This window comes from Micromonas pusilla (genome assembly GCF_000151265.4).
Source record: "Micromonas pusilla CCMP1545 genomic scaffold MICPUCscaffold_15, whole genome shotgun sequence".
Taxonomy (NCBI): Eukaryota; Viridiplantae; Chlorophyta; class Mamiellophyceae; order Mamiellales; family Mamiellaceae; genus Micromonas; species Micromonas pusilla.
In genome coordinates, this window is record NW_003315896.1 from 518,407 (window position 1) to 534,086 (window position 15,680).

Consider the following 15,680-nt stretch of genomic DNA (forward strand, 5'->3'; position numbering starts at 1 on the left):
TGACGACTTCAGTTAAGGTAAGTGTAGATTTGATTTGTCAATCTGCACAACGGCGCGCACGGCGCTGCCGTCACTGCGCGATGCTCGCGACGCTCCCGCGCGTCTCCGCGCGCCCTCGCGTCGGCTCGAACCCCTCCGCGACGTCGCGCGCGCGCGTGACCGCCGCGCGCGCGTCGTCGTCGTCGTCGTCGCGTCGGCGCGTCGGGGACGTCGACGTCGTCGACGGAAGACGTCTCGTAGATTCCGACGCCGCGTCATCACCACCATCGCGCGTCGTCTCCTCCGTCCTCGGCGCCGTCGCGAGCGCGTCGCTCGCGCTCGCGCTGTCCGCGTGCCCGGGGCCCGCGCTCGCGGAGGCGGGCCAAAAGCCCCCGCCCGTGCGAGACATGCCCGGCGGGTGCACGATCGAGGCGCTCGACCTGTTCAAGGACACGAGGGCGAAGTTTAGCCTCGAGGTGGGCACGGGCGCGCTCCCGGAGGCCATCTTAGACCTCGGCGGGTGCGACTACTCCGGCGCGGACTTGGACGGGAAAGTGTTGAGCGGCGCGATCATGTCCGGCGCGAACTTCGAGGGCGCGATTTTCACCGGCGGGGAGGCGAGCCGCGCGAAAGCGGTCGGGACCAACTTCCGCGGGAGCGTGCTTCGAGGAACCAACTTCTACGAGATGTCCTTCGCGGGAGCCGACCTCCGAGGCGCGGACTTCGACAACGCCATCTTGACGAACGCGCGCTTCGGGAGGGACGGCGGCGGGAACTGGGCGCAGCTCGACGGCGTGAACTGGGAGGGCGCGCTCTTGAGCTCGAGCGACGCGCAGCGCGCGTGCGAGAACCCGACCGTGGACGACTACGGACGCGCCATCCTCGGCTGTCGATGATGACCGCGAGGACGTTCGTCTCGTGTTGTGTAAACGTATTGAAAACGTATTATTGAAACCCTAAGCCTTACGCCCTACACCCCTAGTACATCACTGTATCCCCCGCTCGTCTCCTCGCCGTCACGTCGTCGGGTACAGAAACATCCCCTTGATTCCCTCCGGGTCGCTCACAAATCCCAACGACTGATAAAACGGCACCACCTTGCTGTCCGCGAAGAGCGTGATGTTCCCGATGTCCCGCGACATCAGCGTCCGTATCGTCTGCTCCACGAGCGCCTTTCCCAAACCATTCCCTTGATACTCCCCGTCCACGACGACGTCCCAGATGGTCGCGTTGAACGCGTGGTCCGACGTCGCTCTCGCCACGCCGATGAGCTTCCGTTCGCCGTACGCGAGAGATCTCGGGTACTTGACCCCTGGGAGGCCCACGGGCGGGGTGCCGTCCGTCGTCGCGGCGGAGGAAGCGCTCGAGCTCGAGCTCGAGCTCGAGGTCGAGGTCGAGGTCGCGTCGGCGTCGGCGTCGGCGGTGGGCGGAACGAGCTCGAGGTACAGCGACGACACGCAGAACGAGTTCTCGAGCGCGGCTTTCACCTTGGATATCGGTCGTCTCGGCCAGCCGACGTCGTCGCACAGCCTCTCGAGGTCGTAGCAGTCCACCTCCGCGGTCGTGCTGTAGACGATCCTCGCGCGCGCGCCGTCCGCGCGCGTCGTCTCCAGGAGGACGACGTCGAGCTCTTCCTCGATCGCGGCGGCGGGGGAGGCGGAGGAGGAGGAGGATGAGGATGAGGAGGAGGCGACGTGCCGTCGCCGCGGGTGAGATCGCGACGCGCGATCGCGCGCGGGGGTGGACGCGCGGGGGTGGACGCGCGCGACGCGCGCGGTCGCCGCGGTCGCCGCCGTCACCGTCGCCGCCATCTCGCGCTCGCGACGACCGGTCGGGTGCGGAGGCCTCCGCGGTGGCGCCCGCGCGGCGAAGAGTGCGCCCGTCGTCGTGGTCGCGCGTGTATCGGTCGTTTTCCTCGATGATGTTAATTCGAACGCCCGAGGCGCAGTCGGCGCGGCACTCGTCCCCGCGCGCGCTCGGGCGCGCCGTCCCTCCTCCGCCGCGATGCACGGCCGCAAGCGAGAAACCCTTGAGGAGTCCAAGGCGCGTCGTCGTCCTCCGCGTCGCCCTCTGGCGTCCTCCTCCTCGTCGTCGTCGTCGTCGTCGTCGTCGTCAGATCCAACCGTCGAACTTCTCAACGTCGTCCCGCCCTCCCTCCCTCCCTCCCGCAGGCGCGTCGCGCCGCGATGCTCCCGAAGGTGAAGCTCATCCGCGCGCTGCAGAGCGACTTCCTGCGACGCCGCGCGGAGAGATCGTACGACGCGGAGAGCATGGCGGTCAGCGCGCGTCTTCTCGAGATCAATCCCGAGGTGTTCACCGCGTGGAACTTTCGACGCGAGGCGATCGTCGCGGGCGTGGACGCCGTCGACGCGCGCGCGCGGCCGCCGCTCGCGGACGAGCTGACGCTCACGGAGAAGACGCTGAAGAAGAACCCGAAGAGCTACCCGTCGTGGTATCATCGAAAGTGGACGATATCGCGGATGGTGGACGAGGCGGACGCGCGCGCGGACGTCGCGGCGAGAGACGCGACGCTCGCGCGCGAGCTCGTCCTCGTCGAGAGGCTGCTCGACGCGGACGACAGGAACTTTCACTGCTGGGGGTATAGGCGGTTCGTCGCCGCGCTCGCGAAGGTCCCGGACGCGGACGAGCTCGAGTTCACGACGAAGAAGATCGAGGCGAACTTCAGCAACTACAGCGCGTGGCATCACCGGAGCGCGTACCTGCCGAGGGTACACGGAAGAGGAGGAGGAGGGAGCTTAGGGGAAGGAGGGGAAGAGAAGCGCGAAAAGCGCGAAGACGAAACCGAAAACGAAAACGACGCGCCGCCGCCGTCGTCGTCGTTACCCCCCGACGTCTTGCGCGCGGAGTACGAGCTCGTGCAGAACGCGTTCTTCACCGAGCCAGAGGACCAGTCCGGGTGGATGTATCACCGGTGGCTGCTGCGCAACACGATGTCGACGTCGACGTCGTCCGCCGGGGACGACGCGAAGAGCGACGCGACCGCAATAAGAGAGACGCTGGCGCGAGAGGCGGCGTTGTGTCGCGAGCTGAGGTGCGTTATATACACTGGTTCCCATACGACCGCGTTCGCGTGGTGAACGCCGATCCTTAAGGACTTTCGCCGGCGTCTCTCTCCGCCCACACCTCGGTTTCAATACCCGCCCTCGGCGCCTTTCAACTCCACCTGACGCCTTTCAACTCCACCCCGACTTCGCTTTGTATGGAACGACCTTGAGGGAGTTGGAGCCGGGGAGCAAGTGGCCGGTCGCGACGCTCGCGCGTCTGTGCGAGAGCATGGGCACGGAGGAGGGGGACGCGGAGCGCGCGAAAAGTCTGGAGAGGCTGCGGCGGTTGGATCCGATGCGCGAGGGGTACTACTGCGACTGTTGTCGACGGTGACCGACGCGCGAGGGAGGCGTCGAACGCGTTTGTTTCGCGATTCGCGGTGGAGTCGACGACGCGCGCGAGCCGCGAAAACCTTGTAAACGATACGCGTCAATCATCAATCACGTCTTTCCTCTGTCGTTCTCATCGCAACAAATCTAATGCGCCATGCTAATCCGGCGCTCGCTTCGCTTCTTCTTATCGATGAGACACTCGACACTCGACACTCGACACTCGACACTCGACGCGCCACACCGCCTGTTTAAAATTTATTGCAGCTGGGCGTACCACAGGCCCGTGATCTTCACGTCCTTCGGCGCCTTGGAGCCGAGGTCGGTGTCGGAGGGCTGGATGGACTCGAACACCCCCGCGACCTCCCCAGTCACCGGGTCGTACTTCGCGACGTTGAAGACCGCGGAGCCCTTGAGCGCCGCGACGTTCTTGTTGTTTTCCTTCAGGAGCTCGTCCGCGTCGGACTTGGCCGGGAGGGCGACGGCGTTGTCGTACCCCGTGGAGCCACCGCGGCCCTTGGGGTCGAGGAAGGAGGAGCCGCGGTAAGACGGCACGACGAAGTCACCGCCGAACTGGGACGTGTTGCCCTTGCCCGTGAACTCCTTGAGCGTGAAGAGGAACGGCACGCGCTCGCCACCCGGGAGCTGAACCGTCACGGGGGCGTAGTCGAGGCCGTCGCGCTCCTGGATCGCGACGGAGCCGTCCGAGCCAACCTTGAAGGAGCCCGTCATGCCGTCGAGCGTGTACGTGAGACGCGTCATGAGCTTCGTCTTCGTGAACTCGGATTCGCCCGCCTTGAACGCGGAGTCCTCCTTCACGGTGAAGCTCGTCGGCTCCATGCAGAACTTCTCGAGCGCGTAGTCGCCAGCCTTGATGGACTTGGACGATTCGCCGCCGTCGACGACGGGGCACGTGTTGGCGAGGCCGGTGCCCTTGACCTGGAGGTAGGTGAGGCCCTGGAGCTCGTCGTACGTGACAGCGCCCGCGGACTGGAGAGGGAATAGGGTTTAGGGGGGGGGAGGGGGCGAGAGGAATCGTCAGTACGGACTCGCGCGGGGTCGGTCGGCCCGCCGGCGTCGGCGTCGTCGTCGAAAAGAAAACACAGCTGTGCGCTCGAGCGGCGAGATCTATCCACGGCGACCGACGCCTCGTCGTGGCTCCGCGGACGCGCCCGGCGACGCGCCGCGAGCGACGACGCGACCGCGCGCTCGGCGCGACGGCGCGCGCGCGTCGTCGCGTCGTCGATTCCGCGTCGTCGCCGGGCGTTCGCGGCGCGCGCGCGCGGACGGAGCCGCGCGAGCGGACGACGCGTCGCGACGGGTTCTCGGGTTCTCGGGTTCTCGCGACGAAGATCGGGTCAGGACGCACCGAGGCGAGGAGCGCGGACGCGGCGAGGCCGGAGAGCGCGGCCTTGCCCGCCTTCTCAACCTTCGCGACGAACGCTTCCTTGTTCGCGGCGCACTTCACGGCGGAGCTGTCGAGGGGAACGCGCGTTGGGGCGGGGGCGTCAGCGTCGACGTCCGGACGAGCGACGGCGACGGTATCTCGTGCTCGCGGAGGGTGGGCGAGCGCTCGTCGCGCGCGGGACGGATCGCGCCGCGGAAGCGCGCGCCGCGCGCCGCGACGAGATCGAACGCCCGCGCGAAGGCGACGGGGAGACGCCGAGACGTGTCCCGCGACCGTCTCCCGCGCGGCGTTCGATCGCGCGACGTCGCGCGACGCGCGACGCGCGCGTTCCCGCGACCGCGCGCGGCGGACGAACCAACAACCGCGATCGATCGCGGGAGCGGGTGGGAAAACGTCGTCGTCGCCGCGAGCTCCGGAAATCGCGCGCGCGACGCACCGCTTGGTGGAGCGAACCGCGGCGCGCTTGTTCGCGACCGCGGAGAGGGACATGGAAGCGGAGATGGCAGCCATTTTGGATACTGTCGTCGTGTGGTAGCGGCGAAGCGTGTGCGAAGATGACGACCGCGGAGACGCGATTGCGAGCCAAGTAGGGCGAGCGGTGGCAGCGACCAATATTCGGAGATGCAGATCGCGCGGTGATTGGCTGACGTCCGCGAAGTGGATTCCTACCGCACCGACCGACCGGCGGTCACTGGTATCGGCGCTCCTCGCTGAAAAATTATTTCTCCGGCGAGCGTCGTCAATCAACAAACCTGAGTGACGCCGCCACCCCCGCGCGCACTCGCGGTCGCGCCGCCGCCTCCGCTTCGCCTCGCGTCGCCTCGCGTCGCGTCGCGTCGCGTCGCCATGATCCGCCGCACCGCGCGCCTCCGGAGGGAGTTCATCTACCGCAAGTCCCTGGAAGGGAAGGAGCGCGAGCTGTACGAGAAGAAGCGGAAGATTCGCCAGTGCCTGGAGGAAGGCAAGGCGATCCCGAACGAGCTCAAGCAGGACGAGGCGCGGCTGCGGAACGAGCTCGCGCTCGAGGACGTGGAGACCGCGGAGAACGGCGCGAGCGCGGACGACGAGTACAAGAACGCGAACACGCGCGACCCGAAGGTTCTCGTGACCACCTCGAGAGATCCGTCGAGCCGCCTGACGCAGTTCGTCAAGGAGGTGAAACTGCTCATGCCAACCGCGCAGCGCGTGAACCGAGGCGCGCAGGTCCTCCCCGACCTCGTCGAGCTGTGCCGGTCGAACGACTTCACGGACCTCGTGATGGTGCACGAGCACCGCGGCGAGCCGGACGGGCTGGTGGTGTCGCACATGCCGTTCGGGCCGACGGCGTACTTTGGGCTGAGGTGCGTTCTTACACTGGTCCCCATACGGCCGCGTTGGCGTGGTGAACGCCGATCCTTAAGGACTTTTCCCGGCGCATCTCTCCGCCCACCCCTCGCTTTCAATCCCCGCCCGCGACGCCTTTCAACTCCAACTGACGCCTTTCAACTCCACCCCGACATCGCTTCGTATGGAACGACCCTCAGCGGCACGGTGATGCGGCACGACATCAAAGACGAGGACATCGGGCACGTCAGCGAGGTGAATCCGCATCTCATACTCGAAAACTTCAACACGACGCTCGGGCAGCGCGTGAAGACGATACTGCGGCATCTGTTCCCGGCGCCGCGGACGAAGAGCAAACGCGTGATCACGTTCGCGAACCAAAACGACTACATATCGATGCGGCATCACACGTACGAGATGCCGAGAGGGAAGGACAGCGTGTCACTCACGGAGATCGGCCCGCGGTTCGAGATGAAACTGTACCAGATCAAGCTCGGGACGATCGACGCGGACGACGCGGACGTGGAGTGGGCGTTGCGGCCGTTCATGCGGTCGGGGAAGAAACGACGGCTGTAGCGAAGAATAGTCTGTAGTGTAGGTCAACACACACGCCGCCGCGGTACCACACTCCGTCGCTCATCGCGCTCACGCGTTCCCCTCGTGCATGTAGCACTCGTCCAGACCGACGACGCTCCCGCCCGACCGCACCTCCGCCGGCTGGAACTGCTCCACGACGTTGAACCGCAACAAACCGGCGATATCCCCCGCGCCCTCCCCTGGGCCCCCCTCCGCGTCGGCGCCTTCCCCCACGTGGAACTGAAACACGTGCACGCCCGCGTTGTTCGTGCAGAACATGGACGACTGCTTCCCCGTCCGCGTCGGCACCCCCATCAGCGTCTTGCACAGGATGTCGATGAACATCCCGTGCGCCACGATCGCGATCGCGCCGTCTTCCGGCTTCCACGCCTTCGCCTCGCGCCACAGCCAGTCCGCGACGCCCTTCACGCGCTCCAACGCCTGCGCGACCGTCTCGCAGCCTCGCTCCGGGCTCCACCACCCGTTCGCGAGCTCGTCCGGGACGACGCACCCCGGGAACTCCGCCTCGAGCTGCGCTTTCGTCATCCCCGTGAGCCCGACGACGCCGCCGTCGACGTCTTTCGATCCGTCGAAGCATCCGCCGTGCTCGTGGATGTCTCCGCGGACGCGTATCGGGATCTTCAGCGCTCTCGCGACCGGCGTCGCGGTGAGCATGCAGCGGCGCATCGGCGACGAGAACAGGCGCGCGATCGCGTGCTCGGGCTTCGCGATCGCGTCGCCGCCGAGGCCGAACGCGGACGCCGCGAACGCGCCGAGCAGCTCCGCCTGCGCGAAGCCCTTCTCCGTGAGCGACGGATCGGAGGACCGGTCGGGGTTGCCGAGGGACGGCACCGCGAGCGCGTTGTTCGCGCTCTGCGCGTGGCGCATCACGTAGAGGTACATCGCGCGAATTCGCGCGGCGCCGGCGTCGGCGGCGGCGGCGTCGGCGGGGTGGAGCGGACGCGTCGCCGATGACGTGCGCGCGGCGCGGGAGGACGTGACGAGGGGGCCGGTCGATCCATCGTCGCCATTTCGGACGACGCGCGGGGCGCGAGCTGCGAACCGCGAAGCGTCAATTCTGGCATTAATTGGTCGCGCGGGTCGCCTCTTCGGCACGCGCGCGAGGACGCGATGACCTCCGCGGACGCCGTCGCGGAGCCTCCGCCGGCGAAGAAGAGGTCGCCGCTGAAGCGCCTCTCGAAGGCGACGAAGCGCGCGGTGGGGATCAAGAGCAAGAAGGACAAGGCCGCGGCGGCCGCGGCCGCGAACGGCGATCCGGCCATCACCACCTCGTCCGCCTCGGCCTCGGCCTCGGCGCCCGATCGCGCGTCCGGCGCGAGCGTCGCGGGCGGCGCGGCCGCCGCGCCGTCCGCGCGGAAGAACCCGGGGTTCCCGCGCGAGAGGGCCTCCGCGACGGCGTCCGCGGCCGCGCCGAGGGCGCCCTCGTCCGCCGCGCCGAAGCGGCCGGCGGACGCGCGATCGAACTCGAACGTCGCGTCCTCCGCGTCTTCCGCGTCCGCGGCGACGACGACCGCGGCGGCGCCCGCGGACGCGCCCCCCGTCAAGAAGCGCGGCGCGTTCGCGTCTCTGGTGAAGTCTCTGAAGTTCGGCAAGAGCAAGAAGCCGAAGGAGGAGGCGCCGCCGCCGCCGCCGGCGAACCGATGGCAGGCGGCGACGAGGAATTACACCGCCGCGCTCGGTCAAGTCGGGAGCGACCATCGGAAGTACGCGGAGACGGAGGAGAAGCCCGGGCCGCCGATCGGCGACGGCGGCGCGTACGTCGCCGCGTCGAGAGTAGGATCAGGAGGAGGAGGAGACGCGGCGACGGACGCGGAAGTGCGGCGGTCGGCGGCGTCGTGGTCGGCGGCGGCGCCGACGACGGCGGAAGTGCGGCGGTCGGCGGCGTCCTCGACGGCGAGGGCGGCGGCGGCGGCGCTGGCGCCGCCGCCGCCGCCGCCTCCGCCGCCGGCGGCGCCTTCGCCCGCGAAAACCTCCGCCGCGCCGACGAGCGACGCGGCCGCGGTCAGGAATCGATGGGCGGCCGCGGCGGCGGCGGGCGGCGCGCCGGTGCCGCCGCCGCCGACGGAGAAGAAGCAAGGCGCGTCGAAGTTTATGTCGCTCCTCAAGGCGATCAAGACGAAGCCCAAGACCCCGGAGCAGATCGAGGCGGAGAAGCGAGAGAAGGAGCGAAAGAAGCTCGAGAAGCAGCGCGAGAAGGAGGCGAAGAGGGTGGCGACCGCGGAGAAGAAGGCGCTGAAGAGGGAGGAGAAGGAGGAGAAGAGGGCGATGTCCACGGCGAAGAAGGCGGCGAAGAAGGAGGAGAAAGCCGCGGCGAAGGCGGAGAGAGAGGCGATGGCGCGCGAGCTGTCGTTCTCGTTCGAGGGTAACACCCCGGGCGGAAGCGGCGGGCAGAAGTCCGCGGTCAAGAAGTCCCTGTTCTCGTCGAAGAAGGAGAGGAAGGCGGGCGAGGACGCGGCGGCGGCGGCGGCGGCGGCGGCGGCGGCGGACCCCTCCGACCCGGACGCGATGTTACGCGGCCCGCTCGCGATGCGCATCCTCGCCGGGGACATCAGCGGCGCGGTCAGGGACTCCGAGCGATCGCACGGCGCGGTCGCGCCGCCGGGGACGGGGACGGGGACGTCGACCTCGAACGCTGCGTCGCCGTCCAAGGCTGCTGAGGGCTCGGGCTCGGGCGCGCGTCCGCGGCGGACGTCGTCGCGCGAGCTGTGGCAAATCGGCGGCGCTCGAGCGTCGGGGCTTCCGCTGAACGGGCTCCAGCCGCGCGACGCGAGAGGCGACGACTTCGACGCCGTCGTCCAGGCGACGTCCAAGCCGCGCGCGAGGTTTAAGCGCGCGATGATCGATCTCATCGCGTCGATGCGCGCGCGGCACGACGCAACGATCGTCATCGGCGAGGGCATGGCGCGCGTCATCGAGAGGCTCGAGGATCTCGAGCCCGCGGCGGTCGCGTTCGGGAGGTTGCAGCGGCGGACCGGCGCGGAGGCGGCGGGCGGCGGCGGCGGCGGGGGGGTCGAGGCGGTGGCGGCGAGGCGCGCGACGGAGACGACGAAGCCGGCGGCGGCGGCGGCGATCGCGGCGACGCGCGAGTCGAACGACACGTCAAGGGCGAAGACGCCGTCGCCGCCGCCGTCGCCTACGCGGCAGCAGCAGCAGCAGCAGCAGCAGCCGCAGCGCGCGGACGTCGTCGACGCGAAGCCGCCGTCGTCTCCCGCGCGGTCGGCGGCGGCCGAGCTCCCCCCCGCGCCGGTCGGCGAGGCGTTGTTCGAGTCGGACGCGTCGGAAGGGTTCCAGCCGCTGAGGGCGAGCAGGAACGCGGTCAAGATGTCGTCGCTGCCGCCGTCCGTCGCCGCGCGTCTGCGCGGCCGCGGGTTCCGGGATATCGACGACCCCCCGTCGTCGTCGTCGTCTGAGTCCGAATCGGACGGCGGCGGCGCCGGCGGTGGCGGCGGCGACGCGCGCGTGGACTTGGCGCAAGACATCGCGCTTGCGCGGTTGCTCGACGGATCCGACGACGACGACGACGACGACGACCAGGTCGCGGAGGCGGCGATCCCCGCGCACGCCGCGCCTCGCTCGCCCGTCGAGGACGTCGCCGCCTCGATGACGAAGCAGCGGACGATTCGTCCGGCGCCGGAGCGCGCGCCGTCGCCGGCGGTGACGGCGCTCGCCCAAGCGCGCCGAGCCGCCGCCGCCGCGCGCGAGCGTCAAAAACAACACCAACGGCAGCGGCAGCGATCGCGGGACTCGTCGCGGTACGCGACGCCGACGCAGTCGCCGCCGCGCCCGGGCTCGGGATCGGGCTCGGGCGAGCGGGACCGCGAACGATTGGACGCGCGGGGGCGACCGGCGGCGATCACGCCGAGTTACTTCGCCGCGAGGGCGACGCGCGATCTCGGCGACTCGTCGCCGTCGCCGTCGCCCGCGGCGGTCGTGCGAGCCAGAGGGCTCGTGTCCGCGGGCGCGACCGACCTCGAGAGCCTGCGCGCGATGCGCAAGTTGTTACTCTCCAAGCGCGGCGGCGGCGGCGGCGGCGGCGGCGGCGGCGGCGAGGACGAGGACGAGGACGAGACGCGCGGCGCGGTCGTGGAGCTGTCGCGGTTCGACGTCGACGCGCGAGAAGCCGCGGAGAGCCGCGCGGCGGCGAAGCGGCGGCTACACGCCGCGTACGCGTCCGCGTCGCGGCGGGGGTCGGGCGGTGGGTCCGGGTCTGGGTCTAAAGAAAAAACGGCTTCGTGGTCGCCGTTACAGCGCGCGTGGACGTCGTACGAGGGCGCCGCGGGGAGAGACTGGCGGCCGACGTCTCCGGACGCGTCGTCGCCGACGGAGCTCGGGAGAGGCCGGCTGGCGCACGCGCGGTCGAGCTCGATGTCGATATCCCCGGGGGAGAGCGCGGGGGCGAAGACGACGAAGGCGACGAGGGGGGCGGGGTCGTTGGCGCAGAGGAAGGAGGCGTTCCGGGAGGCGAACGCGCGTCGGCGGTTGACCGGGTTTTGAGTCGAACAGTGTGTTTCGACGCGAGAAGAGCGACTGTGTTTTCAGTGTGTTTTTTTGTAAAACGACACCGACGACGTTCGAACGAAACGCGATCTACCTCATAACCTCCCGCGCGCGACGCGGCGACGCGAGGAGCCGCGAAGGCGCGCGGGACGCGCGCGCCGCGTCCGTCCGTCCGTCCGCCGCGCGTCCGCGTCCGCGGCGACGCTACGCCGGCGGCGCGGGAGGGAGGAGAGATCTCGCAGCGGGCACCCCAGAGATTAATTACTGTAGTTGATCCCAGCGGCGGATCTCGGCGTCGTCGTCGTCGTCCGACGCGATGGCGGCGAACCACCCGCAGCTCGGGACCGCGCTCGCGAACATCGCGGAGCTGAACAAGGTGTACCTCGAGCACCAGAGAGAGTCGCTGAGGGAGGCCGCGGGCGACGCGAGGCGAGCGTCGAAGGACGATCGCGGCGCGAGGGAGCGAAAGAAAAAGTCCAAGTCCAAGTCGAAGAAGGACAAGAAGGACAAGAAGGACAAGAAGGACAAGAAGGACCGGAAGAAAGCGAGCAAGAAGGCGTCCAAGAAGGAGAAGAAGAGAGAGAAGGAAAAGGCGTCGTCGTCGTCGTCGTCGTCGAGCGGCGACGACTCGGACACCGACACCGACACCGACGGCGGCGACGACGACGACGACGAGCCGCCGCCGACGCAGCGGGAGATCCTCGCGATGGGCCGCGCCGCCGCCGAGTCGTGCCGGCAGCTCCTCGCGAAGTTCCCGGACGCGCGCGCGGACCTTCGCGCGTTACTGCGGACCGTCGACGCCGGGGAGGCGGTCGCGATCGACGGCGTCCCGGACGAACGCATGCGCGGCCTGCTGTCGCATCTCTTTCAGAACCTCCGGCTGAGACGGATCGCCAAGACGGGCGCGTACGTCCTGCCGAAGGGCGGCGCGAAGACGACGACGAGCATGGCGCCGATATTCGACATGACGTCGGAGCAGCTCGAGCCGCACGCGCGCGCGCGGTCGCCGTGGCGCGAGCCAGAGCCAGAGCCAGAGAAGGTGGACGCCGACGCGAAGGCAGCGGACGCGGTCGCCGCGGACGACCCCGGAGGGACGACGATTCTCGAAGGGAAGGTCATGACGGGCGAGGAAGCGGACGCGCTGTTGGGCTCGGAGGAGGAGGACGACTCCGACGACGAGAAGGGCGCGGCGGCCGGCGGCGGCGGCGGGACGAGGAGGAAGGGCGAGCTCGCGCGAGGGCCGGACCCGACGCGATCCGCGGCGGCGGTGTTCAAGGACGCCGCGCCGGCGAAGCGTCCGGACGCGAGCGCCACCGCCGCCGCCGACGATGACGACGCCGCCGCCCCGGCGGCGGAGCCCATCGGCCCCGCGGCGCGCCCGAACCCGTGGGACGCGCCGACGGACCCGGACGGGCGCGCGAAGCGCACGCTCGGCCCCATGGTCCCCCCTCGCGCGCTGCTCGACGCGGCGGCGCGGGAGATGGCGGAGGACGCCGTCGGACCGGCGCCGCCTGAGGTCGTGGAGGAGGTGGAGCTCGTCGGCGCCGCCGCGAGGGACGCCGCCGCGACGCGCGTGCTCAAGACGGTCGCGAACGACGGCGACGCGTACGACGTCCTGAACGTGTCGCCGTCGGACTCGAGCGCGGTCGTCAAGAGGGCGTTTTGGAAGCTCTCGCTCATGGTGCACCCGGATAAGTGCGAGCACGCGCGCGCGGCGGAGGCGTTCGACGTCGTCAAGAAAGCGCACACGTCGCTGTCCGACCCTTCCGAGCGGTCGATCATCGACGGCAAGCGCGAGGAACGCTCCGCGCGCGAGGGGTTTCAAGAGTGGCTCGCGGAGGAGCGGAAGCGCGCGGAGTGGCGGAAGATACAAGGCGTCCCGGAGCCCGGAGACGACGACCTCCTGAACGGACCGAAGATCGAAGCGGACGACGGCGGCAGAGAAGAGTGGATGACGTCGCTGCCGGAGCAGCGACGCCCCGTCCCCGGCGGCGTCGCCGGGAAGAACGTCACCGCGTTCAACGCGAAGACGTTCGTGGAGAGGGACGCGCGGACGATCGCGGACTGGACGGACGCGCCGAAAGACGCGGCGACGCGAGAGACGCGGTTGTTTCTCGCCGCGCAGGAGGAGAAGTACGCGGCGCCCGCGGCGAAAGCGGCGGCGGAGAGCGCCAAGGCGAGAGAGCACGAGGCGCTCGTGGACGCGTTCAACGAGAAGCGGCGGCCGAAGACGCTGTTGGAGCGGCATCAGGAGAAGCAGGAGGCGGCGAGCGCGGCGGGGAGAGCGAAGGCGAAGGCGGAGCGTAAGGCGGCGAAGAAGCGCAAGGCGGAGGGCGGCGGCGGCGGCGGCGGCGGCGCGGGGAAGGACGACGGCGACGGGACCGGGTGGGAGTACAAGCCGTGGAACAGGGACGTCGACTTGGAAGCGGGGAGGCAGAGCGCCGCTTTGAAGCCGGAGGAGATGTTGAAGAAGGCGGGGGGCGATCTCAAAGGACGATTCGGAGGGGGCGCGGGAGGCGGCGGGCGGACGTTCTTGTGACGCTCCAACGCGTATAAAAAAGTTACTTTAGGCATCGCGCGCGCGCTGTCGTTATGGCACTTATTAGTGATGACAGATATACACACAGATACAGTACTGCTGTAACACATGGTCTTTATCTTATTATACTTGTTTTACTCTTCGTACGCGCGCGCTTTCACACTCGACGCCTCTTCACCACGTCTCCGGGCAGTACTCCTCGCAGTACTCCTCGTGCGGCGCCCGGCGCGGCAACACCTTGTCGAGCAGCTCCTTAAACCCGCCGACGATGTTCGAGTTGAACCCGCCCTTCTGCATGGACGTGATCACGACGCCCTGTCCGACGTCCGCGTACCGAACGTACGGCTCCTCAAGCAGCGGCATCAGCGCCTCGAAGAGCGCGGCGTACCCGGACTTGGGGTCGTTGAAGGCCATGTGCTTCGCGATGCCGTCCTTGGACGCGTACGTCTCTTGCATCGAGTACTGCAGGTTCCCGGTGAACCCCTCGGTCGGGTCCATCGGGTTCACGAGCTCGCGCGCTTTCGTGATCGTGAACTGCGTCAGCCTGGGGCGCGTCGGGTCGTTCGTCGGTCCCTCTCCGAAGTCGTGCGTCTCGCGCATGAACTCCTCGTGCGACTTCCACAGCGCGTCCACCGTCCTCTCCATGCTCTGCGGGACGACGAACCCCAGGTTGATCGTCGTGTCGCCCTTGCGCGCGGTGCACGCGGGCGCGCGGTCGACGTAGTTGGTGAAGATCTCGCCGTTCGTCGTCATGAACGGGGAGTAATCGCGGATGAATTCCATCAGCTTCGGGAACTGGTCCCACTGCTCGGCGCCGACGCGCATGTGCTCGGCGAGGCCCTCGGGGGCGACGTACTTCTCGTTGACGCAGTACAGGATGTGGCCGCTGTCGGGCGACGCTGCGGTGGTGGTCGGGATGGGGATGTGACGGGGATGGGGGGAGAGAGGGCGTCGGTCAGAGGGCGCGAGGTCGGGGTCATCGGGACGAGCGAATGCGAATGCGAATGCGAATGCGGCCTTTTTCGCGAGCAGGTGCAGACGAGACGGAAGATATTTTTTTGGGTATTCGTTCCGCGTCGGATCGACGCACCGGGGTCGAGCGGGTTCGTCTTCTCGACAGCCTTGCTGACGTAAAACTCGAGAAGGCGCGGCCCGTCGGTGAAGTCGTCCTCGAGCTCGCCGTCGTACACCTTGTGCGTCTTCTGCATCATGACCTCGTGCGAACGCCACATCGCGTCTACCTCGGATTCTTTTTCTTGCGGGACGCGTAGAATCCCCGTCAGCGCCGTCCGACCCTTGTGGTTCAGAGCCGCGCTCGCACGGACGGACGCGCTTCGGCGGGAGACGGGCGCCTTCGCGCGCTTGGAGAGCGCGAAGGGGAGGGAGACGCGAGCGGCGAGGGAAGACGCGGGCATGATGAGCGGAGCGGGTGTTAGTTATTGATCGCCGTGATGTGCGACGAGTTGTAAAAGTGAAATATCCGACTTTCCCGTAACTCTTTCCCGTAACTCTTTCCCGTGCCGACCGATCAACGCGACCGATGGATCGAGGCTTTTCATCGAGGAACATTCACCGACGTGTCCCGGTGAAGTTGATCGGCGAGGGAGACCGTTCGTCGGCCCCTCTCGGCGCGCACCTAAATCGAGGCCATCCGTCGCCCGCGCGCGCACAAGCAGGGCGCGCGCGACGCGGGTTCAGGGCAGAGCACCCGCGCGCCGTCCCCCGAGCGACACGCGCGCGCCGCGCGGTTTCAGAACCTGGGCTCGACTAGCGAGCTCCGTGGTGGAAACCCGCGAGCAGACGCGCGCCGCGCGATCGGTCGTCGCGTCGCCCGCCGTCGCGCACGCGCTGTAGCAGCAGTCAGCGGAAGCGAGGAGAAGACGAGCTCGCGCGCGGACGAGCGGACGCGACCGTCATGGCGAGCCTGAGCGGCTCGCCCGCG

General features: G+C 68.8%; 9 protein-coding genes across 9 annotated transcripts; 5 read left to right on the plus strand and 4 right to left on the minus strand.

The window, feature by feature from the left end:
* Positions 1-80: 80 nt before the first annotated feature.
* MICPUCDRAFT_53583 (uncharacterized protein) lies at positions 81-875 on the plus strand (the record flags this gene model as incomplete). Its single annotated transcript, XM_003063642.1, has 1 exon — positions 81-875. The coding sequence occupies one exon, from the start codon at positions 81-83 to the stop codon at positions 873-875; it is 795 nt and encodes a 264-aa protein (XP_003063688.1).
* Positions 876-1,004: 129 nt separating this feature from the next.
* Positions 1,005-1,607, minus strand: MICPUCDRAFT_6518 (uncharacterized protein; the record flags this gene model as incomplete). The annotated part of the gene is made up of 2 exons (XM_003063804.1): positions 1,005-1,353; positions 1,432-1,607. Coding segments are annotated over 2 exons (525 nt in total), but the record flags the coding sequence as incomplete, so codon positions are not given.
* A 540-nt stretch (positions 1,608-2,147) lies between these two features.
* MICPUCDRAFT_22753 (uncharacterized protein) lies at positions 2,148-3,077 on the plus strand (the record flags this gene model as incomplete). The annotated part of the gene is made up of 2 exons (XM_003063643.1): positions 2,148-2,708; positions 2,769-3,077. Coding segments are annotated over 2 exons (870 nt in total), but the record flags the coding sequence as incomplete, so codon positions are not given.
* Positions 3,078-3,460: 383 nt separating this feature from the next.
* PSBO (photosystem II manganese-stabilizing polypeptide) lies at positions 3,461-5,329 on the minus strand. Its single transcript, XM_003063805.1, has 3 exons — positions 5,219-5,329; positions 4,744-4,849; positions 3,461-4,364 (listed from the first exon to the last, which is right to left on the minus strand). Exons 1-3 carry the CDS (start codon positions 5,290-5,292, stop codon positions 3,633-3,635), a joined length of 912 nt encoding a protein of 303 aa, XP_003063851.1. The 5' UTR covers positions 5,293-5,329; the 3' UTR covers positions 3,461-3,632.
* Positions 5,330-5,628: 299 nt separating this feature from the next.
* Positions 5,629-6,681, plus strand: MICPUCDRAFT_22905 (uncharacterized protein; the record flags this gene model as incomplete). Its single annotated transcript, XM_003063644.1, has 2 exons — positions 5,629-6,122; positions 6,306-6,681. The coding sequence occupies 2 exons, from the start codon at positions 5,629-5,631 to the stop codon at positions 6,679-6,681; spliced, it is 870 nt and encodes a 289-aa protein (XP_003063690.1).
* Positions 6,682-6,750: 69 nt separating this feature from the next.
* Positions 6,751-7,584, minus strand: MICPUCDRAFT_53588 (uncharacterized protein; the record flags this gene model as incomplete). Its single annotated transcript, XM_003063806.1, has 1 exon — positions 6,751-7,584. The coding sequence occupies one exon, from the start codon at positions 7,582-7,584 to the stop codon at positions 6,751-6,753; it is 834 nt and encodes a 277-aa protein (XP_003063852.1).
* Positions 7,585-7,812: 228 nt separating this feature from the next.
* MICPUCDRAFT_53589 (uncharacterized protein) lies at positions 7,813-11,196 on the plus strand (the record flags this gene model as incomplete). Its single annotated transcript, XM_003063645.1, has 1 exon — positions 7,813-11,196. The coding sequence occupies one exon, from the start codon at positions 7,813-7,815 to the stop codon at positions 11,194-11,196; it is 3,384 nt and encodes a 1,127-aa protein (XP_003063691.1).
* A 1,564-nt stretch (positions 11,197-12,760) lies between these two features.
* On the plus strand, positions 12,761-13,027 carry MICPUCDRAFT_9227 (uncharacterized protein; the record flags this gene model as incomplete). The annotated part of the gene is made up of 1 exon (XM_003063646.1): positions 12,761-13,027. A coding segment is annotated over one exon (267 nt), but the record flags the coding sequence as incomplete, so codon positions are not given.
* An 811-nt stretch (positions 13,028-13,838) lies between these two features.
* Positions 13,839-15,174, minus strand: MICPUCDRAFT_48995 (uncharacterized protein). Its single transcript, XM_003063807.1, has 2 exons — positions 14,829-15,174; positions 13,839-14,637 (listed from the first exon to the last, which is right to left on the minus strand). The coding sequence occupies exons 1-2, from the start codon at positions 15,151-15,153 to the stop codon at positions 13,913-13,915; spliced, it is 1,050 nt and encodes a 349-aa protein (XP_003063853.1). The 5' UTR covers positions 15,154-15,174; the 3' UTR covers positions 13,839-13,912.
* Between the last annotated feature and the right edge of the window lie 506 nt (positions 15,175-15,680).

Excerpts from the sequence above, each read along its gene's own strand:
- PSBO (XM_003063805.1), bottom strand. The coding sequence starts at position 5,292 with ATGGCTGCCATCTCCGCTTCCATGTCCCTCTCCGCGGTCGCGAACAAG. Across the intron at positions 4,850-5,218 it reads GCGGTTCGCTCCACCAAGCG|CTCCGCCGTGAAGTGCGCCG; the intron begins GTGCGTCGCGCG and ends TCCCCTCGACAG. Across the intron at positions 4,365-4,743 it reads CGTCCGCGCTCCTCGCCTCG|TCCGCGGGCGCTGTCACGTA; the intron begins GTGCGTCCTGAC and ends TTCCCTCTCCAG.
- MICPUCDRAFT_48995 (XM_003063807.1), bottom strand. The coding sequence starts at position 15,153 with ATGCCCGCGTCTTCCCTCGCCGCTCGCGTCTCCCTCCCCTTCGCGCTC. Across the intron at positions 14,638-14,828 it reads GACGAACCCGCTCGACCCCG|CGTCGCCCGACAGCGGCCAC; the intron begins GTGCGTCGATCC and ends CCACCACCGCAG.